Below are 23,004 nucleotides of genomic sequence, written 5' to 3' on the forward strand. Positions count from 1 at the left end.
AGTACCACAGCACATGATGCATTTATCCACTGAGCACCCAGGTCTGTAAGTGATATTTTTATAACCCATTCTACTCGATATTTTGTTCAAGAAAGTATGTGAAAATTGTGATTTTTAATTTTTTTTTTATAAACACCAGCACCCTCTGATAGCCCTACGCAAGTGACTATTTTTAATGTATGACCCTTCACATTACCCTGTTCTCTGCCATTCATACACAAACACTATCCAGTAGAACATAAATAAAAAGCTGAGATTAGTCTGTAAATGGCATGTTCACACAAAGCAAGTTCCATATTGTCATCTCTGGAAAAGAACCCCCTCGCCTGACATCATCCCTGTGTGCTACTCCATTAAATGAGACATATGCAGGGTTTCATCAGCTAGACTATAATTATAGTTTTATAAACAAATTAATAGAAAAAGCAGAGGACTGGTATAGGGATAAATACACTGGATGTTGTACACTGAAGTTCTCTTTAGGTAATTAGATTGTAGAGTGATGCATTTATAAAGGAGTTTTGAGAGTATTTTATGAGTTTGATGGAGGTATAATGGAATGTGTAGTCAGTAAGGATTGGCAACTGCAGTGGGGAAAAAAGAGACTGGAAGAAGGCTTCTAGCATTTATGAGAAAACTTGGATTGTGCCAATGTGATCTGATTCACAGGGAGGTGTATTGACTGATTTTTAACAGGAAGATCATTTCTAGAGTAGGATAGTTTTGTATGTTTATTGCATGTGATGCTTTGTAGTGCACATGCAATGTCATCTTTGACGATGCCTTTGTGTATTAAGTCAGTCCGTTAGGTGCAAATGAAGAACTTAAATCTACATTGACTGAGTTGTCATTTGTTCCATGAATTGGATTATTTCATTTCAAACATTAATTCAGAATGGATATGCTTAGGAAAGAGCTGGAAGAAAGGCAAAAGATAAATGACCAGAATTAGATTGCTACTTTGGATAATAAGACTATGGTTTGTATGTAATGTTGGATTACTATCAAAATCTAAATAGATGGCTCAGTTTAGTTGGTCATTATTGGTACTTTAGTCACAAACAAGACAGCTCTGCTCAGTGCTTAGGTTTGCAACTTAATGCCTTTGTGTTTTAAAATTCTGTTTTAATTGTCATTGTCAGCTTGGCTCAGTTAATCGGATATCCTCCTCTGAGTCAAAGTTCTGGACTCAAATCCTGCTACAGAATTAAGTACATCATCTAGGATGATGCTTCAGTGCAATGCAGAGGGAGTGTTGTCTTAGAGGTGCAGTCTTTGGATGTAATGTTAAACTTGCTTAGGGGGGTATTAAAGACCTCATAGCACTTTTCCAAGAAGAGCAGTGAATTCATCTGGCTAACTTTCTTCCCTCAGCCAGTGAGACCAAAGCAGATTATCTGCTCATTCAACAATGACGACATAGAAACATAGAAGATAGGAGCAGGAGTAGGCCATTCGGCCCCTCGAGCCTGCTCTGCCATTCAATGAGATCATGGCTGATCATCCAAATTCAGTACCCTGTCCCTGCCTTCTCCCCATATCTCTTGATCCCTTTAGCCTTAAGAAATATATCCAACTCCTTCTTGAATATATTTAATGAACTGGCCTCCACTGCCCTCTGGCAGAGAATTCCACAGGTTCACCACTCTGGATGAAGAAATTCCTCCTCATTTCAGTCCTAAATGGCTTACCCCTTATCCTTAGACTGTGACCCCTGGTTCTGGACTCCCCAGCCATTGGAAACATCCTTCCTGCATCCAGTCTGTCCAGGCCTGACAGAATTTTATAGGTTTCGATGAGATCCCCTCTCAATCTTCTAAACTCCAGTGAGTATAAGCCCAATTGACACAATCTCTCCTCGTACGTCATTCCTGCCATCCCAGGTATCAGCCTGGTGAATCTTCGCTGCACTCCTTCCATGGCAAGAACGTCCTTCCTCAGATAAGGCGACCAAAACTGCACACAACACTCAAGGTGCGGTCTCACCAAGGCCCTGTACAACTGCAGCAAGACATCCTTGTTCTTGTACTCGAACCCTCTTGCTACGAAGGCCAACATAACCATTTGCCTTCTTAACCACCTGCAGCACCTGCATGCTTACCTTCAGCGACTGGTGCACAAGAACACCCAGGTCTCTTTGCACTTTCCCTTCTCCTAATCTATTGCCATTCAAATAATAGTCTGCCTTCCTGTTTTTGCCACCAAAGTGGATAACCTCACATTTATCCACATTATAGTGCATTTGTCATGTTTCTGCCCAATCACCCAACCTGTCCAAATCGTACTGGAGTTTCACGACATCCTCCTCACAGCATACCCTCCCACCCAGCTTTGTGTCGTCTGCAAATTTGGAGATATTACATCCAATTCCCTCGTCCAGATCATTAATACATATTGTGAACAGCTGGGGTCCTAGGACCGATCCTTGAGGTACCCCACTAGTCACTGCCTGCCACTCGGAAAACGACCCGTTTATTCCAACTCTTTGCTTTCTAACCGCCAACCAGTTCTCTATCCAAGTCAATACCTTGCCCCCAATCCCATGTGCCTTAATTTTGCACGCTAATCTCTTATGTGGGACCTTATCGAAAGCCTTCTGAAAGTCCAAATACACCACATCCACTGGTTCTCCCTTATCTATTTTACCAGTTACATCCTCAAAAAAATTCCAGTAGTTTAGTGAAGCACGATTTACCTTTTGTAAATCCATGTTGACTTTGTCCGATCCTGTCACTGCTTTCCAATGCTATTACATCTTTTATAATGGACTCTAGCATTTTCCCCACTACCGATGTCAGGCTTACCGGTCTATAATTCCCCGCTTTTTCTCTACCACCTTTTTTGAATAGTGGGGTAACATTAGCTACCCTCCAATCCATGGGTACTGTTCCAGAGTCTATCGAGTTCTGGAAGATGACCAGCAATGCATCTACTATTTCTAGGGCCACTTCCTTAAGTACCCTAGGATGTAGATTATCAGGCCCTGGGGATTTATCGGCCTTCTGTTCCATCAATTTTCCTAACACCATTTCCCTACAAATACTGATTTCTTTCAGTTCCTCCCTTTCATCAGACCCTATGTTCTCCGGCATCTCTGGGAGGTTATTTGTGTCCTCCTTTGTGAAGACAGAACCAAAATATGTATTTAGTTGGTCTGCCATTTCTTTGTTCCCAATTGTAAATTCCCCTGATTCTGACTGCAAGGGACCTACGCTTGACTTCACCAATCTTTTTCTCTTCACATATCTATAAAAGCTTTTACAGTCAGTTTTTATGTTCCCTGCAAGCTTACTCTCATTCTATTTTCCCCTTCTTAATTAATCCCTTTGTCCTCCTTTGTTGAATCCTAAACTGCTCCCAATCCTCAGGATTATTGCTTTTTCTGGCCAATTTATATGTCCTCTCCTTGGATCTTATGCTATCCCTAATTTCCCTTGTTAGCCACGGTTGAGTCACCTTTTTTGTTTTATTTTTATGCCAAACTGGGATGAACAAATTCTGTAGTTCATCCATTCGGTCTTTGAATGTTTGCCATTGCCTATCCACCGTCAACCCTTTGAGTGACATCAACTTGCACCTTTAATATACAAAATTTCCCAAAGCACTATACAGAGTAGTAGCAAGGCGAATGTAACACTGAACTGGAGAGAGAATTAAGGAGGCGTGATTGAAGGAATGGGTGGAAAGATGAGTTTTTAAAAGGTTTTATAGGGGTAAAGAGGCATAAGGATCTCCAGAGGGATCCTAGGTGGCTGAAAGCTCTGCTGGCAGTGGTGGGGTGGAGGGAAAGAAACAAAGATTGCATTTATATAGTGCCTTTCGATGTCCCAAACTGCTTTACAGCCAATGAAGTATTCTTTGAAGTGTAGTCACTGTTGTATTGTAGGAAATGTGGCAGCCAGTTGTGCACAGCAAGCTCCCACAAACAGCAATGACCAGTTAATCTGTTTTTGTTATGTTGATTGAGGGATAAATATTGGCCAGGACACCGGGGATAACTCCCCTGCTCTTCTTCAAAATAGTGCCATGGGATCTTTTACGTCCACCTGAGAGAGCAGACGGAGCCTTGGTTTAACGTCTCATCTGAAAGACAGCACCTCCAACAGTGCAGCACTCCCTCAGCACTGCATTGGAGTGTCAGCCTAGTTTTTTTTTTTTTTTTTTGGGTGCTCAAGTCTCTGGAGTGGGACTTGAACCCACCACCTTCTGATTCAGAGGTGAGAGTGCTACCCACTGAACCACAGCTAACACTGAGGTTGGGATGCGTAGGAGGCCAACAGCAGAGGACTGAAGAATGCAGGAGGCAAACTAAGTCTGGAGGAGATTACTGTGATAGGGTGAAGTGAGGCCATGTAGGGATCTGAAAACAAGGGGTAAGGATTTTAAACTTGCTGCGGTGGAGAACAGGAAGGATGGACGTGGCCAGCTACATTTTGAACAAGTTGGAATTTAAGGAACATGGACAAAGGAAGGCCATTGAGGAGAGCACTAGCGCAATTGATTCGAGCTGAAAAAAACATGGATAAAGGTTTCAATGGCGGAAGGGCTGAAGTAGGAGCAGAGACAGGCAATGTTGTGGAGATGCAAATAAGTAGTCTTGGTGATGGAGGGAAAATGCAATTTGAAGTTCAGCTCAGTGAACAGGGTGCCAAATGTGCACATGGTCTTTCTTTGCCTAATTAAAAGGCCAGGGATGGGGATGGAGTCCGCATTAAGGGAACTGAATTTGTGAGCACCAAAAACCATGGCTTTCATCTTTCTGATATTCAGTTGAAGTAAGTTAATTAATTTGCTGTTTGTTCAGCCTTGCTGTTGTCACATTGGCTGCCACATTTGTCTACGCAACAACAGTGCTTTGGCGTGTCCTGAGGACTTCGAAACATAGAAAAATAGGAGCAGAAGTAGGCCATTCGGCCCTTCGAGCCTGCTCCGCCATTCAGTATGATCATGGCTGATCCTCTATCTCAATACCATATTCCCGCTCTCTCTCCATACCCATTGATGCCTTTTGTGTCTAGAAATCTATCTCCTTCTTAAATATGTGGTACCTATATGCACCACGACAACTGGCTGTTCCCCCTCCCCCCAAGCATTCTGGAGGGGGAGGGTGAACAGCCAGTTGTTGTGGTGCATATAGGTACCAACGATATAGGTAAAAAACGGGATGAGGTCCTAAAAGCTGAATATAGGGAGTTAGGAGGTCATTTAAAAAAATAGGACCTCAAAGGTAGTAATCTCAGGATTGTTACCAGTGCCACGTGCTAGTCAGAGTAGAAATAGAAGGATATTTCAGATAAATATGTGGCTAGAGGAATGGTGCAAGGGGGAGGGATTCAAATTCCTGGGACATTGGAACCGGTTCTGGGGAGGTGGGACCAGTACAAAGTGGACGGTTTGCACCTGGGCAGGACTGGGACCAATGTCCTAGGGGGAGTGTTTGCTAGTGCTGTTGGGGAGAGTTTAAACTAAAATGGCAGGGGGTTGGCAACCTGTGCAGGGAGACAGAGGAAAGGGAAGCAAGGATAGAAGCAAAAGACAGGAAGGAGAAAAGCAAAAGTGGAAGGCAGAGAAATCAAGGGTGTAAATCAAACATGGCCGCAGTAAACAATAATTCTAAAAGGTCTAAGAATGTTAAAAAAAAAAAAAAAAAAGCCTGAAGGCTTTGTGTCTTAATGCGAGGAGCATTCGTAATAAGGTGGATGAATTAGCTGCGCAAATAGATGTAAAAGGATATGACATAATTGGGATTACGGAGACATGGCTCCAGGGTGACCAAGGCTGGGAATTCAACATCCAAGGATATTCAATATTCAGGAAGGACAGGCAAAAAGGAAAAGGCAGTGGGGTAGCATTGCTGGTTAAAGAGGAAATTAACACAATAGTAAGGAAGGATATTAGCTCTGATGATGTGGAATCTGTATGGGTAGAGCTGAGAAATACCAAGGGGCAGAAAACGTTAGTGGGAGTTGTATACAGACCGCCAAACAGTAATGCTGAGGTTGGGGATGGCCTTAAACGGGAAATTAGAGACGCGTGCAATAAGGGCACAGCAGTTATCATGGGTGACTTTTAATCTACATAGAGATTAGTCTAACCAAATTAGTAACAGTACTGTGGAAGAGGAATTCCTAGAGTGTCTACGGGATGGTTTCCTGGACCAATATGTTGAGGAACCAACTAGAGATCAGGCCATCTTAGACTGGGTATTATGTAATGAGAAAGGATTAATTAACAATCTTGTTGTGCGAGGCCCCTTGGGGAGGGGTGATCATAATGGCCCAGTAATTCCGTTCCAAATGCGTGAGTATGGTCGGGGTACTCGCGCATCTGGCCGGAGGAAATGCCGGTTTTCAGCATGCACAGCGCATGCGGGGAAAACCGGCATTTCCTGTCCTCTGAACGAAAGGGTTCAGAGGCAGAACGCGTGCGACTGCACAGGCAGCGCGTGCGCAGTAAAATTCGCCGGTTTCATTCATGCTTTCAGTGAGGTTAAGTCCTTACAACTTACACATGAAAAAAGCATGTGTAAAGTTGCTCCAGAGGCTGCGGAGGAAGATATATTTTATCGTGGAGCTTCTGAAAGGCAATATTTTTGTTTGGGAAAGGGAGGAAAGTTATTTTAAGAAATGCTGAGGTAAGTTTTAAAGTTAAATTTTTTTTTTTTTAAACGGGTTTTCAGTACTGTAGGCAGAAGGAGCAATTGTGGCTGTGTGAATTGAATTTGCTGTGTTTATTAAATGTGAAAATGACTTCTAAAATGAGTAATGTAACATTTCCAACATTTTTAAGAAAGAAACTTTTCATCAGTAATATATTCTTTTAAGTAATTATGTATGTATGTCCGTATATATTCCTTTACGTATATGTATGTATGTATATATTCCTTTACTTATGTGTATGAATGTATGTATTTAATTATGATTTTCCAATAAGTTACTTTCTCTGAAAGTCATAATTAAATACATACATTCATACACATAAGTAAAGGAATATATACATACATACATATACGCAAAGGAATATATACAGACATACATACATAATTACTTAAAAGAATATATTACTGATGAAAAGTTTCTTTCTTAAAAATGTTGGAGTCATTTTCACATTTAATAAACACAGCAAATTCAATTCACATAGCCACAATTGCTCCTTCTACCTACAGTACTGAAAACCCATTTTAAAAAACAAAAATAAACTTTAAAACTTACCTCAGCATTTCTTAAAATAACTTTCCTCCCTTTCCCAAACAAAAATATTGCCTTTCAGAAGCTCCACGATAAAATATATCTTCCTCCGCAGCCTCTGGAGCAACTGTACTCATGCTTTTTTCATGTGTAAGTTGTAAGGACTTAACCTCACTGAAAGCATGAATGAAACCGGCGAATTTTACTGCGCACGCGCTGCCTGTGCAGTCGCACGCGTTCTGCCTCTGAACCCCTTCGTTCAGAGGACAGGAAATGCCGGTTTTCCCGGCATGCGCTGTGCATGCTGAAAACTGGCATTTCCTCCGGCCAGACGCGTGAGTACCCCGACCGTACTCACGCGTTTGGAACGGAATTACTGGGCCAACATTTTACATGTCAATAAAATGAAAAATTTAACAATTGCATGATTTGCCCCCTCGCATCTGCGACTGAGGGTCCAAGGAGGTGCATTGCGCAAGAGGTCATCGTCGTACGTATCCTCACACTGTTCCCTTTCGGGAACTGTATGAAGTGGTGGAAGGATTTCTGGCCACGTTAACGCTCCTTCCGTGACCATAACCATCTTCATACCAGCCATTAGGGTGGTTAGTCCTATGGCGTGAAGGTTTTACGGGCTCCCACAACCCATCTGAGGTGGGGGCCACCCACACCCGCGGACGCAAGTATCCCGCTGGATGTCCACCCAGAATTTATAGTTGGAGCTCCGACTCCACTTGCCGGGACTGTCTGGAGCGGGGTTCGAAACCCTACTCCTTCTGGCCCAGCGGCGGGGATGCTTACCGCTATGCATAAGGCCCACTCCGCGCAAAAGGTGACACCCATACGTTTCCTACGCCTTTTCCCTCCCCGTGACTGGAGCCCTATGCTGCCACTTGAAAGACCAAGCTATCATCTGTCCTTTTTGCGGCGCCTTGGACTTCTCATTACCAATGATGAGCAGGCGCTGTGCCTCCACCTCGTTGAGGAGATTGCTGAGGTCATCATCAGTTCAATTGTGAGTTCTTTTAATGCCGTGAATTGTGCTCATTCCAGCCATTTCACGTTGCTAATCGGAGTGGGCCTTTGGCGTAGCGGTAGGATCCCCGCCGCTGGGCCAGACGGGGTAGGGTTTCGAACCCCGCTCCAGACAGTCCCGGCAAGTGGAGTCGGAGCTCCGGCTCTAAATTCTGGGTTGACATCCAGTGGGATATTTGCGTCCGTGGGTGTGGGTGGCCCCCCCTCCTCGTATAGCTTGTGGGAGCCCGTAAAACCCTCCCGCCATAGGACTAACCACCCTAATGGCTGGTACAAAGATGTTTATGGTCACGGAAGGAGCATTAATCACGGCCATAAATCCTTCCACCACTTCATACAGTTCCTCAAAGGGAACAATGTGAAGACACGTATGACGACGACGTTACTAAATAAATAAATGGAATGAAAAAAATTCTTTCAGGGCTTTTAAAAGTCTTTAAATTGCTTTAATTCTGTTTAAAACTACTTCAGATTCTTCAAAATAATGTAAACGTTTTTAAAAGTTTATAAAAGTTACCAAAAGCTTCATAAAAATACCAAAAACCTATTTGAAATGCTGCTCTGCATGTAAAAATGCTTTGCAGCTTGTGAGAAACATTGGGGGCGTGTCCTATTAAACTGAGACCTCGAGGGGCGTGTCTCAGTTGCACAGCGCGCTCCAGGCTTCGCGCTGGCTGCACTCCTGGGCGGCGTGACGTCAGACGCTGCCCGGGATTCTTCTCTTTCAAAAAGGAATTCCAGGCGTCCCTGGAGGTGAACGGCAGGCGCGTCGGGTAAGTGCAGATCGGGGGCTTGCACGCGCGGCAAGCCCCCGATCCGAATTTCTGCCCCAATATGATGGAATTCTTCATTAAGATGGAGAGTGAAGTAGTTGATTCAGAGACTTGGGTCCTGAATTTAAATAAAGGAAACTACGATGGTATGAGGCGCGAGTTGGCTAGGATGGATTGGGGAATGTTACTTAAAGGGTTGACGGTGAATAGGCAATGGCAAACATTTAAAGATCGCATGAATGAACTACAGAATTTGTTCATCCCTGTTTGCCATAAAAAATAAAACAAAAAAGGTGACTCAACCGTGGCTAACAAGCGAAATTAGGGATAGCATAAGATCCAAGGAGAGGACATATAAATTGGCCAGAAAAAGCAGCAATCCTGAGGATTGGGAGCAGTTTAGGATTTAGCAAAGGAGGACAAAGGGATTAATTAAGAAGGGGAAAATAGAATATGAGAGTAAGCTTTCAGGGAACATAAAAACTGACTGTAAAAGCTTCTATAGATATGTGAAGAGAAAAAGATTGGTACGGTCAAGCGTAGGTCCCTTGCAGTCAGAATCAGGGGAATTTATAATGGGGAACAAAGACATGGCTGACGAATTAAATACATACTTTGGTTCTGTCTTCACAAAGGAGGACACAAATAAACTTCCAGAGATGCCGGGGAACATAGGGTCTGATGAGAGGGAGGAACTGAATAAAATCAGTATTTGTAGGAAAATGGTGTTAGGGAAATTGATGGGATTGAAGGCCGATACATCCCCAGGGCCTGATAATCTACATCCTACTTAAGGAAGTGGCCCTAGAAATAGTAGATGCATTGCTGGTCATCTTCCAAAATTCTATAGACTCTGGAACAGTTCACATGGATTGGAGGGTAGCTAATGTAACCCTACTATTTAAAAAAGGTGGTAGAGAGAAAACGGGGAATTATAGACCGGTAAGCCTGACATCGGTAGTGGGGAAAATGCTAGAGTCCATTATAAAAGATGTCATAGCAGAGCACTTGGAAAACAGTGACAGGATCGGACAAAGTCAACATGGATTTACAGAAGGTAAATCGTGCTCGACTAATCTACTGGAATTTTTTGAGGATGTAACTGGTAGAATAGATGAGAGAGAACCAGTGGATGTGGTGTATTTAGACTTTCAGAAGGCTTTCGATAAGGTCCCGCATAAGAGACTGGCGTGCAAAGTTAAAGCACATGGGATTGGGGGTAAGGTACTGACTTGGATAGAAAACTGTTTGGCAGACAGGAAGCAAAGAGTTGGAATAAACGGGTCTTTTTGCGAGTGGAAGGCCGTGACTAGTGGGGTACCGCAGAGATCGGTGCTAGGACCCCAGTTATTTACAATATATATTAATGACCTAGACGAGGGAACTAGATGTAATATCTCCAAGTTTGCAGACGATACAAAGCTGTGTGGGCATGTGTGCTGTGAGGAGGATGCAGAAAAACTCCAGTACGATTTGGACAGGTTGGGTGATTGGGCAGATGCATGGCAGATGCAGTATAATGTGGATAAATGCGAGGTTATCCACTTTGGTGGCAAAAACAGGAAGGCAGATTATTATCTGAACGGCAATAGATTGGGAAAAGGGGAAGTGCAACGAGACCTGGGTGTCCTTGTACACCAGTCACTGAAAGCAAACATGCAGGTGCAGCAAGCAGTTAGGAAGGCAAATGGTATGTTGGCCTTCATTGCAAGAGGATTAGAGTACAGGAACAAGGATATCTTACTACAATTATACAGAGCCTTGCTGAGACCACACCTGGAGTACTGTGTGCAGTTTTGGTCTCCTTATCTGAGGAAGGATGTTCTTGCCATGGAGGGAGTGCAGTGAAGCTTCACCAGACTGATACCTGGGATGGCAGGAATGACGTATGAAGAGAGATTGGGCCGATTAGGCTTATATTCGCTAGAGTTTAGAAGAATGAGAGGGGATCTCATTGAAACTTATAAAATTCTAACAGGACTAGACAGAATAGATGCAGGAAGACTGTTCCCGATGGCGGGGGAGTCCAGAACCAGGGGTCACACTCTGAGGATAAGGGGTAAGCCATTTAGGACTGAGATGAGGAGGAATTTCTTCACCCAGAGAGTGGTGAACCTGTGGAATTCTCTACCACAGAAGACAGTTGAGGCCAATTCATTAAATATATTCAAGAAGGAGTTGGATATATTTCTTAAGGCTAAGGAGATTAAGGGATATGGGGAGAAGGCAGGGACCGGGTACTGAATTTGGATGATCAGCTATGATCGCATTGAATGGCGGAGCAGGCTCGAGGGGCCAAATGGCCTACCGCTGCTCCTATCTTCTGTGTTTCTATGTTTCTATTCAGTGTATTTAACATTTCCTAATCTATCACCATTTAAATAATACTCTGCCTTTCTGTTGTTCCTACCGAAGTGGATAACTTCACATTTATCCACATTATACTGCATCTGCCATGTATTTGCCCACTCACTCAACTTGTCTAAATCGCCTTGAAGCCTCTTTGCATCCACCTCACAACTCACAATCCCACCTAGTTTTGTGTCATCAGCAAACTTGGAAATATTACATTTGGTTCCCTCATCCAAATCATTGATATGTATTGTGAATAGCTGGGGCACAAGCACTGATCCCTGCAGTACCCCACTGGTCACTGCCTGCCACCCTGAAAAAGACCCATTTATTCCTACACTTTGTTTCCTGTCTGTTAACCAATTTTCAATCCATGCCAGTATATTACCCCCAATCCCATGTGCTTTAATTTTGCACACTAACCTCTTATGTGGGACTTTGAAAGGCCTTCTGAAAATCCAAATACACCACATCCACTGGTTCTCCCTTATCTATTCTACCAGTTACATCCTCAAAGAACTCGAGTAGGTTTGCCAAACACGATTTCCCTTTCATAAATCCATGTTGACTTTGTCTAATCCTGTTGATATTTTCTAAGTGTCCTGTTATCACATCCTTTATAATAGACTCTAGCATTTTCCCTACTACTGATGTTAGGCTAATCGGTCTGTAGTTCCCTGTTTTCTCACTCCCTTTTTTAAATAGTGGGGTTACATTTGCCACCCTCCAATCTGCAGGAACTGTTCCAAAATTCTATAGAATATGGAAGATGACAACCAATGCATCCACTATTTCCATGGCTACCTCTTTTAGTACTCTGGGATGCAGATTATCAGGCTCTGGGGATTTATCAGCTTTCAGTCCCATTAATTTCTCCAGCACTTTTTTTTACTAATACCAATTTCCTTTAATTGCTCTTTCTCAGTAGATCCTTGGTTCCCTAGCATTTCTGCAAAGTTATTTGTGTCCTCTTCCATGAAGACAGAACCAAAATATTAGTTTAATTGCTCTGCGATTTCCTTGTTCCCCATTGAGGCATTATATGAATGCAAATTTGCTCTTTCCTGTCTTTCTTTCATTTCTTTCTTTCCTGTTTTATCATTTATAATGTTTTTATCAATTTGTTTTATTAGTGGGGAAGCCAGCGATTGTAAAGCCTTTAGGCAAGTTATGGCGTCTCTTGCATTCAGACCTTGAATAGAATGAATTTATTTTGCCAAAGAAAATCTTTGAGGTAATGGAGATTTGATCTCCAAGGAATGGAACAATTATAAATAAAAATAAAATTGAAACACTTGAGATTTGACCATGGATTCCTCTAATTGTGCACTCTTCTGTAATTTTCCTACAAAATTGGATGAGTCATAGTGATCCTTGTTCAAAAGATCATGGACTGTTCATAGTCTGTGGATAATGATGTGAATGTGAAATATACAGGTTAAAATGTACTTGGGTTTTTAACGGTAAAGACTAATGATGTGAATGGTGAGTGAATGATAAATATTTACAAATTCAAAGATTTAACTTCTAATGTAATGGCTGGTAGCGATTGCGTGGGGGAGGGGTGGGGGTCCAAATCCCCCTCTGTAGTTTATTTTCCCTGGCCTGTTTGTGCTGAAAGCAGCTTCACTCACCTATACTGCTGTTGGCCATTTGCTAGAAGGTGCTGGAGAGCAGCCCAAAGGTGACTTTTATTTTCTTCTGCTCAAAGTGATGGCAAAAATTAGAAGAAAAAGGACTAGGGAAATATATTAATGGGAACTATAGTTTAAGCATTTGATTTACTTGGAGACTTGTTTGCTTATCCAATGTAACAAGATAATGAGGGAAATTTTGCACCTCTAGCTATGATTGAAAATCTGCATATTTGTGAGTACCATAGTGATTCCCATGGAGTTATACCTTTGATCAATGAGAGATTACTGTTTCTCAAAGCTGTTGAAAACTGCCGAACTATAAGTGGAAAAAATACATAGTTTGATGTCCGGATTAATTGGGCCTTTATATTCCTATATAAGGGAGTAAGTGGTGGCTAACCCAAAGGTGTAAACTTTTCCCACCCAAAGCGACCAAAGCTAACTGTGAACATCCAGTGAAAATAATGGGAAATTTCTGATTTTTTTTTTGAGTAGGACAGGGTTAGTTCTACAAGCAAAATTAAGTGCAGTATTTTTTCAAATTCATTCCTAACCTGGTCCAAACTAGCCTTATGCTTAAATCATGCACATTAGTTAAATGGGCTGAATTTTTTGCTCTATATTACACAATTTCTAGAAATATAATATGCAGATCATGTTTTTCTTTAAATGGCTGAGTGGATAAATGTGCTTGCTACATGATGTGGTATTTAGCCATGCAGCCAGGAAGGTCCCATAGTTGATCCCTGGTCTGTGCTCAGTTAGCTGCAACAGAAGACGTCGTACATTTGGCTGCAGTTTTCCTGGGCTATTGAGGTAGAAAGTCTGCCAGAATTCCTGCTCCTGATTGCTATTATGGGTCCATAAATAGTGTATCTGTGGATTTTGCCTGAGGACAGGAGAGGTTGACTGTAATTACAACCCCTCCGCCTCCCAACACCCCACGTTCAAATATTAAGTGTTGACAGACTGTATAGGCTCACGTGAAGAATGCTCACTTGGTTAACGTACCAGAGGGCTGTTAGCACTCATGGAACCGTACCCAGCAGTAGTTTTTGCCTTCTGGAGAGCAAGGGAGAAAGTATGGATACTGTTGGTTCTTTCTCAACAACAAGCTGTAGAAGGACTGCCAGAATATCTTTGTGATTGTGCCATTAAAATGAATGGAAACAAATCTAAAGCACAGTCAGTCTTGCGCTCTGGAGGAGAAGGCCATAAAAGGAAAGAGCACATATTACTATTAAGGCAAAAACCTTTCACCGACCTTTTATTACAGATTAATATTTGTAATTCGCTTTTTGTCAGCAGTGCTGTATAATATATTTTACATTGTCGTTGATGCAGGCCAGTTCAGAGTGTGGCTCCTCCTCGAAGTAAATGCTGGAAGTTATATATTTTTGTTGGCATTTTGACTACTTAAAATACATTTGATTAATATACTTTGGTCGGAATCTCTGCCATTTCACCCCAATCCTCAACAACTTGCCAGCCCTTTATATCATTTGTAAGTGACATCATTTCTCATGTTTTCATTTGAGAACCGTTTACCACTTGCACTTTTAGGTGTAAAGATTAAGAAATGTACTAAAAGAGCACTGAGTTTTGCTTTTCTTTAATAACAAACATTGAGGTTGAAGTTAAATAGTATTACAGGTAGACTATCCTTTATCCGCACTTCTAAAAACCAAAGGTTTTTTCGTGGAGCGTAAGTCGTGCGCACGACATGACCCAAGTGGCGCGAAACATGACGGGAGTGGTCCGGGAGCTCTGCCTTTCCCTGTGAGCAGGGCAGAGGGTCACAGAGTTCCCTCCTGGGTAGGAGATTGCAGGCCGAGCCAGGCAGTGTGAAGGCGGTACCGGGAGAGTGAACCCAACAATACAGCGGCCCATCCGATAGCTGCAGCGGCCCGTCCGATAGTCTTTTCTTTCCCCCCCCCCCCCCCCCCCGACCTGATTTGCGGGCCAGCTTAGTGTAGGAGTCAGCCGATATCCGGCTTTCCCACAGCTGGCGGTGGCAGTCGAGCCCCAGACCCCCGCTAAGTCAAGGAATTCAGATACGGAGCAGCGGGAGCCGGAAACCTCGCTCTAGCAGCCGTTTTGTTAGTTTTTTTTTCTTCCCCTAGCTTTTTTAAACAGTCATGCTGTGGAAAGAGCCTCTGTAGCTTAGCAACAGCTTCAGAGACGCTTCCAAGGCAGGGCCCGAGTGTTTACAAGCTGTTGCTAAGCAACAGTGTTTGTTGTCAGATACAGAGATGAAAACCTTCTGAAATCCGAAAACCGAAACACAGCTGGTCCCAAGGTTTTCGGATGAAGGATAGTCTACCTGTACTGACGAAACTGATGATTCAGAAATTTGGAAATAATGTCTGTCAGCATCTGTAAAGAGAAAAGGGAGATTAGTAACAACAGAGAATGCTGGAAAAACTCAGCAGGTCAGGCAACATCCGTGGAGAGAAATTTGAGTTGACTTTTCGGGTTGAAACCCTTCTTCAAAACTGGAAAGAAAATAAAAAGATCGAAGGCAAAGCTGCGATCGAACAAAAGAAGAAAAGGAGACAATAAAAGGTATTAGAAGCCAGATGAGATGGTAATGGGCCCATGGAGACAAATAAATACTGGTCAGGGCTCTACACCCAAAATGTGAACTAGTCTTTTCTCTTTACAGGTGCTAATGACTCTGCTGTATACTTTCAACATTTCTGTTTTTGTTTCAAATTATTGGCATAAAATACCTCTTGTATAAAATTGAATATATGAAGAAACTGTGTTGATTGGCACTCATTACATTTGTTCGGTGTTTGTCCTCACATGTAATTGAACTATTTGCCTGGGCAAATAGTCCTGTGTGTGCTTTTCAGCTTACTGACACTCTAAAACTATATAGAAGTTACAGGTTTTTCAGTGCTGGTAAGCATGTTGACTTGATGAAGTGGATAGCAGTTGCTAAGTACATTGGAACCCTGTCTGTCATAATAGCTTTCGATAGACAAACGTGTAATCAGGCATGTACACGGTGGGAATTACTAAGTTAGGAACAAGCTAGGACTTATTAAGAATGCAACCCTTTTCTTAATTCCTCAATTAAACTGGCTCATAACCATTTGCAGCCAAACATCAGGCTTTGTGTTATTTTTTCTGGTTGTCAAATCCTGTTCACTTAAATTAATACCATATATGACTGTTTATTTCTCTCTCCTTCTCGAGAATGTAAACTTTAGTTGCCAGTATTCAACCAACAGGGCAACCAGCTGAAAATTCCAGCTTTAGTTTCACCCACTTGATTGCTAACATTCAGTTTAGTCTTTTCCAAGTTAGATTTAGATTGACCTTGCTTGATGAAAATTTGCTGAGAATATCATATTGTTACCATGTGGAGTTAGTGACTGACTTGTTAATTTTGAGAAGTTACTAATGTTTCCAGTCAAAACCAATGTTTCCCCTTTATTCTTTAAAATTACACCAGTAGATAGGTAAGGAACATGAAACCCCTTGATATATTTTGTTAGTTACAAGATTCTAGCCCTTATGCTAATTATGTGCCCACTGAGTCTATGGACATTAGCACTAACTATCCAGAGCTAAGATTATCAATAGTGAAATATTGTATAATGCAGGTGCCTTAAATGCTTAAATATTCAACCTAATAATAAATTTGGAATGTTTCTGGATGCAGGAGCAAGTTTCTTTCTTTTCCCCTAAATCTACTCCATCTGGTATTGCAGACAACTGTCTCAACAATTTTTGTACAAATCACCAATAGTAAGACAATGTTAGAGAACTCTTACTAGATTTTATAGACTTGTGGCTGTCTCTCTCTTTCTTTTAGTGGCCAGTTTGTGTCCTGTCCCTTTGTGTTTCATTACACCATCATGTATTGATATACAAATGAGGGGAGGGGGGCGGGCGGGTGTTAGAGAGAAGTTTCTGTAAATGTACTCCCCCTTATATGGAAGAAAGTAATATACATGTGAGAATTTTTTTTTCCAGATTTTAGGAGAAACATCAATTTTCTTGGCAGCGTAGACACTCAGGAATAATGTAAGAAGTCACACAACACCAGGTTATAGTCCAACAGCTTTATTTGAAATCACAAGCTTTCGGAGCGCTGCTCCTTCGTCAACTCCGAAAGCTTGTGATTTCAAATAAAGCTGTTGGACTATAACCTGGTGTTGTGTGACTTCTTACATTTGTCCACCCCAGTCCAACTCCGGCATCTCCACACTCAGGAATAAGTTCACTCCATGCTAGGATCCTCAATTAATGGGGTGTGTTCTGTGCACCGAGTGGCTCCACTGGAAACAGAAGAGGCACAACTACAAACCGGCCTGAGAAGCACTCTGGGGCTGCCCAACTACAAAGAAAACCACACTGTTGGCTGGAGAATGTGCATTCCCAGCCAGCAGCATTGTTTCCCAGGGTTCCATTGCTCTCCGGCCTCTTAAAGTCATGGCTCCTGCTCTTGTCTACGGAGCTGCTCCAAGGTGCATGGAGGTGCTCATTTTACCTTCACTGAAACAATGTAGAAGGGAGGGAGACCTACTTTACGATGTCTATTTTGTCAATTAAATTGACAATTTTACTAAACTGTCAAGAAAATTATATTACGTAGCTTTTTTCTTTTATAAAAATGTGGAGTACTTTGATCAAAAAAATCACCCCCTAACTTTTCCTTCCCCTCTAATAATATTTTATATCTATATTTGCAGTATTTTATTATATGTATTTAGTACATAGGAAGGGACTTGTTTTCATGTTTGGTTCAGTAAGCCCAACTAAATTCCTGACTCAGCTCATTCTCTGGCTTCTTTCACTGCTGCTTATTGTTTATCCAGCAATCTTTATAGCCATGCACATTTTACACAACATTTGCTCTTTTGATATGAATGTGTTGCCAAACATTAATGAGGTTAGATGTTTGAATTATGATTATGTATATTTTTTTTTATCAGTTGCTGAAATTGATTTGGGGTTAAGTGTATATACTGCAGTGTTTATGTTGCTGTGGGAATGTAATTCTCCTTACCTCGAGCGTATCAAACTCCAGATGTATGAAAGTGAAAGAAGACCTGTTTTTCATCAGTTGATATGGAGGAGAGGCAGAAGGGAGTAGTTTGTTTGTCCTACAAGATTGTTAATCAGATAGATATGGTTCAAACGAGTGACATGAACACTGAGGTGTTGAAGAGAGGAAACAGACAAAAAAAATATAGAAAGTTTGCAATTATCATAACAGATGTGGTAAAGTTTTAGTGCATGCCTCGTGTTTCATTTATGGTTTGCCCTAATTGTGCTGATGAGTGATGATTTCTGTGTAACTGCAAACAGATTCCCAAATGTCTATTCTCTGATAATGCGGAAGAATGTGTTACCAGCATCTGTTAAAACGTTGCTTCAACTTTACTTGTGATGCCTTATTTGCTACTGGATAATTCTCCTTTTATGTTGTAAGTGAAATATACTACTTCTCCTTCAACCCACCCCCCCCCCACCGCTTCATGAAAGTCTTCCTTCAGGCTTGCTTTCTAAAAGTGCCAAAATGCATAATGTAATTTTTTTTCTACTCGCTTTATTGCAAGATTTGTGACTATTTTTAATGTTGCAAGTGGTCATGGTGCTTCCTTCCTCCAGTGATTGATTGTTGCCGCTGTCAAGTTGGCAATCTATGGTCAACATCTGCTTATCGAAGTCAAAGTATAATTCAATTGAGAGTCTTGACTTCCTTTGAGGAAAATCAGATTGTATCTTAGGTATTTAAAGAGCCAAACAACTGCCAAGAATGTTCGTTTACAAGGTGTGTGTCCCCTGTAGCCTAATGAGGCTTTAAACAGACTACACAAAGTGCTACTTCACCAGTACCTTTCAAAATAAGATACAGACCCTGGCCATAAAGAAGTTAGAGCCACCCCATCACATTGCCTTGATGTGAGGAGCACTAACTCCATTACCTCCTTTTTTTGTTCTTGTGCTTCCCTTTCTATTATTTAATTTCCAGAATTCTTCTAGAAACGATTTAGCTAGAGAAGAGAATTCGTTTTCATTTTGGTATTTCCCTAGGGAAAGGGGGGACAGAATCCAGAGAAAAGGTGGAAGAAATTAAAAACAAAACGTGGAGGAAGGCAGGTCATACAGCTTAAACAATCAGGTTGACTCTTGCCTGTTTGATACTTTGGAAATCCATGTTTCTGTATTGTATAAGGACACCGCATGCTGCACCAATGTGCTATGCGATGAAATGATAGTACAGAAGTTAGTGACTGCGTTTTCCTGATATGTGGTATTTTATTTATATTGAAGATATAGATTCCATTTCAACACAGCCTAGGGTGTATTGCTATCTTTATTTATTATAATAGAAATGGCACCATGCTGAGCTTTATCTGCTTATGGGAACAAAAGTAGAAATTTGGCGAACCAAAGATGTCTGCCGTTTTGATCGATATGGTAGCTGTTACCTTTTGAATCCTGGTTTCTTGCCTTTTATCCATAACTTGATACTTTTACTCCCTTTTAAACACCTGTAGAACTCTCTTCCACATTCTTACTCACCCTTCTCTATCTATGTAACCGCCTCCAGCCCTACAACCCTCCAAAAACTTTGCGTTCCTCCAATTCCGGCCTCTTGCGCATCCGCCCCACCATTGGCGGCCATGCCTCCAGCTGTCTGGGCCCTAAGCTCTGGAATTCACTCTCTAAACCTCTCTGCCTCTCCTCCTTAAAACCTACCTCTTTGACCAAGCTTTTGGTCACCTGTCCTAATGCCTCCTTCTTTGACTCAATGTCAGTTTTTTTTTGTCTGATTACCATGCTGTGAAGTGCCTTGGGATGTTTTACTATGTTAAAAGCGCTATATAAATGCAAGTTGTTTGTGTGAAAACAAGTTTTCTGGTTGCACGTTTAACTGGCTTAACTCGAATTCTAACGTTTAGTCCCCTTGTTCTGAATACCACTATTAGAGGGAAGAGTCGATCCTTATGTACCCTAAAAAATACAGCTAAAGTTAGTTGGTACAGCTGTGAATTATTGGTTACTCAATGGAATTTGCAAATGTAGAAAATTACTTCTTTTCAGCAAGAACGTAAGAAATAGGAGCAGGAATAGGTCATACAGCCCTTCGAGCCCGCTCCGCCAGTCAATAAGATCATGGCTAATCTATCTCAACTCCATCTTCCTGCACTATCCCCATATCCCTTGATTCACTTAGTATCCAAAAATCTATCTCTCTGTCTTGAATTAAACTCGATGACTAAGCATCCACAGCTGTCCGGGGTAGAGAATTCCAAAGATTCACAACCATTTGAGTGAAGAAATTTCTCCTCATTTCAGTCCTAAATGGCCAACCTCTTATTCTGAGACTGTGACCCCTAGTTCTATACTCAACCAGGGGAAACATCCTCCCAACATCTACCTGTCAAGCCCCTTAAGACTTATATGTTTCAATGAGATCACCTCTCATTCTTCTAAACTCTAGAGAATATAGGCCTAGTCCACTCAATCTCTCCTCATTGAACAATCCCCATATCCTTGGAATCAGTCTAGTAAACTTATGTTGCACTCAGCCTAAGGCAAGTATATCCTTCCTTGGATAAGGAGACCAAAACTGTACACAGTACTCCAGGTGTGGTCTCACCAAGGCCCTATATAATTGCAGTAAGACTTCTTTACTCTTATACTCAAATCCTCTTGTAATAAAGGCCAACATACCATTTGCTTTCCTAATTGCTTGTTGTACATGTATGTTAACTTTCTGTGATTTGTGTACAAGGACACCCAGGTCCCCCTGAATACCAAAATTTCCCAGTCTCTCTCCTTTTAAAAAATATTCTGCTTTTCTATTTTTCCTACCAAGTGGATAATTTCACACTTCTCCACATTATATTCCATCTGCCACGTGTATATTCTATCTGCCACATTCTTGCCCAATCACTTAACCTGCCTAAATCCTTACACTAAATGGTGTGCTTTTTAACCTAAACACAGATATTAAGTGTACAGTATAAATTTTTTGCAGTGTTTTTGATAAATGATCTAAAACTTGTGGAAATTTTAAACCATATGTGTTTCATATTAGATCACTTTATGCAAAGAGACCTGGGTGTCCTTGTGCACCAGTCGCTGAAGGTAAGCATGCAGGTGCAGCAGGCGGTTAAGAAGGCAAATGGTATGTTGGCCTTCGTAGCAAGAGGGTTCGAATACAGGAACAAGAATGTCTTGCTACAGTTGTACAGGGCCTTGGTGAGACCGCACCTTGAGCATTGTGTGCAGTTTTGGTCACCTTACCTGAGGAAGGACGTTCTTGCCATGGAGGGAGTGCAGCGAAGATTCACCAGGCTGATACCTGGGATGGCAGGAATGACGTATGAGGAGAGATTGTGTCGATTGGGCTTATACTCACTGGAGTTTAGAAGATTGAGAGGGGATCTCATCGAAACCTATAAAATTCTGTCAGATCTGGACAGACTAGATGCAGGAAGGATGTTTCTGATGGCCGGGGAGTCCAGAACCAGGGGTCATAGTCTAAGGATAAGGGGTAAGCCATTTAGGACTGAAATGAAGAGGAATTTCTTCACCCAGAGAGTGGTGAACCTGTGGAATTCTCTGCCACAGAGGGCGGTGGAGGCCAGTTCATTAAATATATTCAAGAAAGAGTTGGATATATTTCTTGAGGCTAAAGGGATCAAGGGATATGGGGAAAAGGCAGGGACAGGGTACTGAATTTGGATGATCAGCCGTGATCACATTGAATGGCGGAGCAGGCTCGAAGGGCCGAATGGCCTACTCCTGCTCCTATCTTCTATGTTTCTATAGCAGTGGCATGGCTAATAGAGCTGAACAGGGATAATTGGGAGAAAGATAACTTGCATTTAGGGTAGCAGAGAGGAGCAAGTGAATCCTCCAGAGCACTGGCCTTCAGACCCTCTTAGTTTGATTTATTTTATCAAAATAAAGCCAGAAAGGACACAGATCACGTTTTCCATTTTTTAATATGTTGAGGAAATGAAACAATTTTTTTTAATACCAAGAGTTATACGAGCTCATTGTATTCCTGAAAAGTTCAAGAGGTTAAGTGGTGTTTATGTTTACATAGACAGTCTGTTGGAAGGAACCCCCCCTCCAGGATATGTGGTATGTCCATAAATATGTCTGAGGATTCCCACCTCATCACTCAGATGGTATAACATGTCTAAAATGTTGACAGGAATATGATGAAGAATGGGCCAAAAAAATTCAAAGTGAGAAGTTTCGTTGGCACAACTCTCAGTGGCTGGAAATGGTAGAGAACCGCCAGATGGATGAAAGTGAGCCCTACATATATGGTGATGATGGGATAGAGACGTTTATCCATGAAGGAGACATTCTTGAAAGACCTGACCTCTTCTACAATGCAGGTGAGAAAACAGTATATGACAAAGAGAAGAGAATGAAAGTAAGCACTAACTAATGGAATTAATGTTTAGGTTTAAACCATTAAGAACACCAGTTCTGAGTTTTCATTTTGAAACTTTTAAAATGTACTTCAAAATTACTAAGCCATGATAGATAAACCCAGTGAATGTGCCATTTGAACTCCGTGTCTGTGCGCATGTGTGAAATTTCAGCCTCCTTACACTACCTGGCTCAGTAATCTTTTGTAACCATATTTCCAAGCATTTTAAAATGTGTTGATAAATTTGCTGGAATTTTTTTTTTTTGTAGCTACAAGGGGTGACTTAATTGACATTAAAAAAATGCCATTGCATGACTGAGGTATGAACTGAGTACTTTGCATCTGTATTCACTAAAGAACAGGATGCTGCCAATGTCACAGTAAAGGAGGAGGTAGTAGAGAAATTGGATTGGATGAAAATAAAGAGGTGGTACTTAAAAGGTTGGTAACGCTCAAAGTAGAAAAGTCACCCAGTACAGAAGGGATGCATCCTAGGTTGCTGAGGGAAGTAAGGTTGGAAATAGCAGAGGCTCTGGCCACAATCTTCCAATCCTCCTTAGTTATGGGGAGTGGTGCCAGAAGACTGGAGGATTACA

General features: G+C 41.7%; 1 protein-coding gene across 3 annotated transcripts in view; it reads left to right on the forward strand.

Annotated features, from left to right (window-relative positions):
- Window positions 1-22,438, forward strand: part of LOC147081883 (kinesin-associated protein 3-like) — a 166,462-nt gene extending 144,024 nt beyond the window's left edge. For all 3 annotated transcript variants that reach the window (XM_085980621.1, XM_085980623.1, XM_085980622.1), the window contains one exon: window positions 22,181-22,438. In XM_085980621.1, the coding sequence (XP_085836747.1) occupies window positions 22,181-22,423 (243 nt within the window). In that variant the 3' untranslated portion in view covers window positions 22,424-22,438. The remainder of the gene's footprint in view (window positions 1-22,180) is intronic.
- The last annotated feature ends 566 nt before the right edge of the window (window positions 22,439-23,004 follow it).

The sequence above is a fragment of the Somniosus microcephalus genome, unplaced genomic scaffold (genome assembly GCF_052327205.1).
Source record: "Somniosus microcephalus isolate GS21.2 unplaced genomic scaffold, FLI_Smic_1.0 scaffold318, whole genome shotgun sequence".
In the NCBI taxonomy this organism is placed as follows: domain Eukaryota; kingdom Metazoa; phylum Chordata; class Chondrichthyes; order Squaliformes; family Somniosidae; genus Somniosus; species Somniosus microcephalus.